General features: G+C 42.0%; 1 protein-coding gene across 9 annotated transcripts in view; it reads right to left on the bottom strand.

The window, feature by feature from the left end:
• Positions 1-4,245, bottom strand: part of afap1l1a (actin filament associated protein 1-like 1a) — a 30,183-nt gene that overhangs the window by 5,333 nt on the left and 20,605 nt on the right. For all 9 annotated transcript variants that reach the window (XM_034883848.1, XM_034883856.1, XM_034883847.1 and 6 more), the window contains exons 15-17: positions 4,112-4,226; positions 1,315-1,482; positions 360-535 (exon numbers count right to left, since the gene is read on the bottom strand). In XM_034883848.1, coding sequence (XP_034739739.1) covers positions 360-535; positions 1,315-1,482; positions 4,112-4,226 — 459 coding nt within the window. The remainder of the gene's footprint in view (positions 1-359; positions 536-1,314; positions 1,483-4,111; positions 4,227-4,245) is intronic.

The following is a 4,245-nucleotide window of genomic DNA, read 5'->3' as shown; positions in this document are numbered from 1 at the left end:
AATACTTGTACTCGGCAAAAGTGCTTTATCCGTACCGGATACTCGTTTCAGCCGGATACTCGGATCACCCCTAGTATTAACTCTGCAGGGGGCCCAAACTTTTAAACTTTTACAGATGAATTTTTTTGTTTTTTGTTATTTAAAAAATGTGTAAATAATGGAAATAAAATCTAACTTTTTGTGACATATTATACAAATGTCTATTCCGTTGTTTGATTCCTTTTGGAGATTTTATTTTTCCATCTATTCTTGGCTTCTTCATGCACATTAATACACATTTTTACCTGGGGTGCCCAAAATTTTGAGCCCCACTGTAAACACGTTTTTGAGCATCTTTTCACATATTGCAACAAATGCACCTGAACTGGGGGCTTCGCCTCAACAGGGGCACCCAGCGCTCCGCCTGCCAGGCTCTTCTTGAGGTTTTCTTGGACCTGAGTGAGCTGGAGCTCCAGGTCCACCCTCTCCGCCTCTTTAGCTCGACAGGCGTCTTCCAGCTGGGACCCGCGCTTGGTCAGGGAGGACGTCCTCCGCTCTGCTCCACACACACACACACACACACACACACACACACACACACACACACATACACACAATCAGACAAACAAGGATTAGAACATTAGGGTTCTTTTAGATGGCGTTAAGTCAAACATAGAACATTTATTTGAAGTACTTGAGTACTTTTTACTACTTCAGAGGTAAATATAGTTACTGTGCCACATGTATAAATACTAGGTCCAATGTGATATCCAGTGAGTCATTTCACTCTCCTCTTATTTTGCTGGTGCTACGTTAGTAGACTTTTACTTGAAATGGACTACGTTTACAGTCTGGTATGCTACTTTCACTCTTTCACCACTGCCGGCAGCATACAATGTGTAACTACAGGGAATTAATTACATTTAGAAGGAATTTTCATAACCATGTATTTGGTTTAATAATAAAAGCAATTAGATGTTTTATTTCTCCCAGTAGGGAAGTTGTCTTCTCACACGGCCCTCTAATATAGCAGGTCATAGTGCAGGGTCAGATACAGAGCAGGAACACAGAATGCGCCCTTAATGTGCAAGACCTTTGGTTAATGTGCAGACAAATACGCTAAATATGACTGAAAATAATACTATTGCTTAGGAAGAGTCTGTCTTTCCATCCTTATGATAATCAAGGTCCATACAGTGGATGTATCTTCTAGCTATGCTTTTTATTTTGAGATTAGAGTAACAGGTTTTAATATCCGGAAACTGAAGAGATGTCATGACTGAGGAGAATTTGTGTAGCACGTGCTGTCTGTTTTTTTGCTTTGTGTCTCCTTACCAGAGGCTGTCTTCAGCTCTTCCTTTAGCTCTTTTTTTTCCTTTCGGAGGGTCACAAGTGCATTTCTTATCCCATCCCTCTGTCTTTCCAGCTCCTCTTTCTCGTTCAGGTAACGCTTGGCATCCTCTTCCGCTCGCGTTTTCCCATACCTTCCATATTGGTTTGCGTCTGCGTGGAGATGCCAGAGGAGAGCAGAGGTGAGGGTCAATGGCGCAGGGGCTATGGGAAAGAGCCAGCAACCTTTCTGCCTCTGTCAAGTACCTCAGGTGAGGAGTATGGTGCAACTTGTGACCCACATGAAAGGGTTTTTCATGATTCAAACTAAAGAATTGTAGGAGGAATCAAAGATACGATGCATGAATAACTGATAAACAAACACGCCCCTGCAGAGGGAGAGGTCAGAAGCAAGACAGCGGATCTAATGTGAGTGTCCAATAAATCTCAGGTTCCATCCTGAAGCTCTCAGCCATGGAGAGCGCTGGCTCTTTGATGTGTCAGAACGTCACAGTGAAGGCCTGTGAAACGGCCCTGAGACAACAACCACGCGGTATAACTTTCCTAAACTCAGGGCGCTCATCTCCTTCATTCGTATGGCAGAGGCACACTGACACAACGCAGCAAATGGGACAGACGAGTGTATTATTACCGACATTGAGAAGATGATTGAGAGGAGAAGAAAAAAGGAGAATATTGAGCCGGATAAAAGCTCAAATTGTATGACTGTCAGGGAATTGGTTCACAACTGAAGGGATTGTATAAAGGGTGTAAGCTATATAAAGAGGTGCCATCTGTATTAGTCAATTTTCCCTTAAAGGGCAGCAGGCTGTTACCCTCAGCTTTATTTGTGTTTTTTGAGAGAGACAGATGGAAAGCAGAGAGTTGCATGTAGCTGAAAAGACCCAGGAGGGAAGCTGCTGTAAAGATATATCTCAGCTGTTTGGTTGTCAAAGAAATTGTGAAACGTTTAGATAAAAATGAAGATTGTGCAGCTTTTCTTATGGATCTGTTGGAATGCCTTTTGTACACTATTGATCATAATATGTTATTGAAGTGCATTAAACATATTGCTGTGATCAACATCAGCAAAGGGATTGCTCAATTGTAGGTCCTCTTCTCTTTACAAACTATATCAATAACCTAGGCCCGAATGAAGTCAATTCCATCTGTATGCAGATGAAATTATGCTTACACAAGTCCGCATGCACATACACTCTCCAGCCCAATGATTATACACTAGAAAACACATTACAACTGCAAATCGCAAATTTCCTTGTTGTAGGACAAATGAACGTTTATTGAAAAAAGTTGACTTTTTATTCTAAATCTCGCAGTGCTAATGAAGTATGGTCATTTATCGACATTCAACAAAGTTTGAAAAAGTTTCCATCTACATCTCTGTTATTCAGTAAGCTATATTTTAAGTTTGACATTGACTAAATTAGAAAGCAATTAGTCCAATCTATATTTCTTCCAATTTTATAAATAGTTCTCCACCGATTTAGCATTGAACTTCCATAAATTGTCAGACTCACCAGGGACAGTTTAAAACAGGAGTGTCAAACAAAGGGCCACACTGGAAAATTAGAAACTCATCTTGTAGACTTTATAGCTTTAATGTCATCAAAAAAGTCAAATATCTTTGACTGTATTATTGCATGTCCCCTATAGTCTTCTCACTTACAGTTTGGCAGCCTGACAAGCCAGGCCCACATCCAGATGTTGGGTCTGGGAACTCCCCATTGAAAGGGCTAAATCCGAAGGGCGGGATAAACGGTTGTCTTTCAAATTCCCTCTACATGCAATAGGACAGCGCTCCAACCAACAATAGCAACGCTAGCTGTTGGTTCAACTTTTGCCGTTTCCGGTCAGCAAAACTCCAAACACATCTTCCTTTTTTCAAAGAATTCAGAGCTTACTTCCAAGTCTTCCAGAGTCACGCAGTTGGGTATGGCTACAGCCTGGAGACCACCCGTCTCATGCCTCCCGCCTCATGCCATCCCGGCTACGCAAAATTTGCAACTCTGCCGTCCTTATGTTAAGCCCGCCCACCAAATCTATACACAATGTGACTGGCCTGACCAGAATTTTGTTTTTCCAGAAAAGTTGGCAAACCAACAGAGAGTTGCTAGGCTGACCAGATTACATTTTCTGCCACTGGTGCGTCTTGAAAATTTATGGTGAACCAAAATATACATAGGGTGTAGATCAAAATTTGAGGGGGGCCGGATATGGCCCAAGGGCCTTGAGTTTGATCTTTGACCTTTGAGTTTAAAATATTGATCAGATGAGGGTGGTTAGGCTCAAGCATAGATGAGGAGTGGGATACAGAGGTGGGGTAAGCTCACTTCTTTCCAACTCCACACCTCAAGTTTTTCTTTTTAAACCAATATTGACTCAAGTGACATTGCTTGAGGCAACAATCAGACATTGCACAGCTGCTTACATCCGCACTTAATAACCTTCTCAAGTATCAAGGGATGTGCAAAGTGCAACCTGCTTTCAGAGATTCCTTGAACTCAGAGCATGCTAGAGAAATCAGCTTTTAGTTGATCTGTATCTCACAAATGGAATAACTGTCAGATTCCTATAGTCACATTTCTTTTCGTTTCTCACAGTTTTTCTCTATCATTGAGAGACGAGTAAATGTGAATGTTTTACTGGATAACTTGACATCACTTAGTTGTCTCTTAGATAGAGCAATCCTGCAAAGGATCTATCAGTATAATTCATGAGAATAGGCTGAGCATCAATGGAGGTCCAGGAATGTCACTTTAGAAAACTAACTAAAGCCACTTACTTGAGCCTGTGCGTCTGAGGGAGACTAATGGCTTGGTTCTGTCAGAGTCGCTGCTGGAGAAACTTGAGCGCCGCTTCCCTTGATTTCCAGACTGCTGCCTGCGGTTCTCCCATGACTGGGTGGAAGGGAGAAGG

Source organism: Etheostoma cragini, chromosome 10, assembly GCF_013103735.1.
Source record: "Etheostoma cragini isolate CJK2018 chromosome 10, CSU_Ecrag_1.0, whole genome shotgun sequence".
Lineage (NCBI taxonomy): Eukaryota > Metazoa > Chordata > Actinopteri > Perciformes > Percidae > Etheostoma > Etheostoma cragini.
This window is presented reverse-complemented; position numbering and strand designations above follow the sequence as displayed.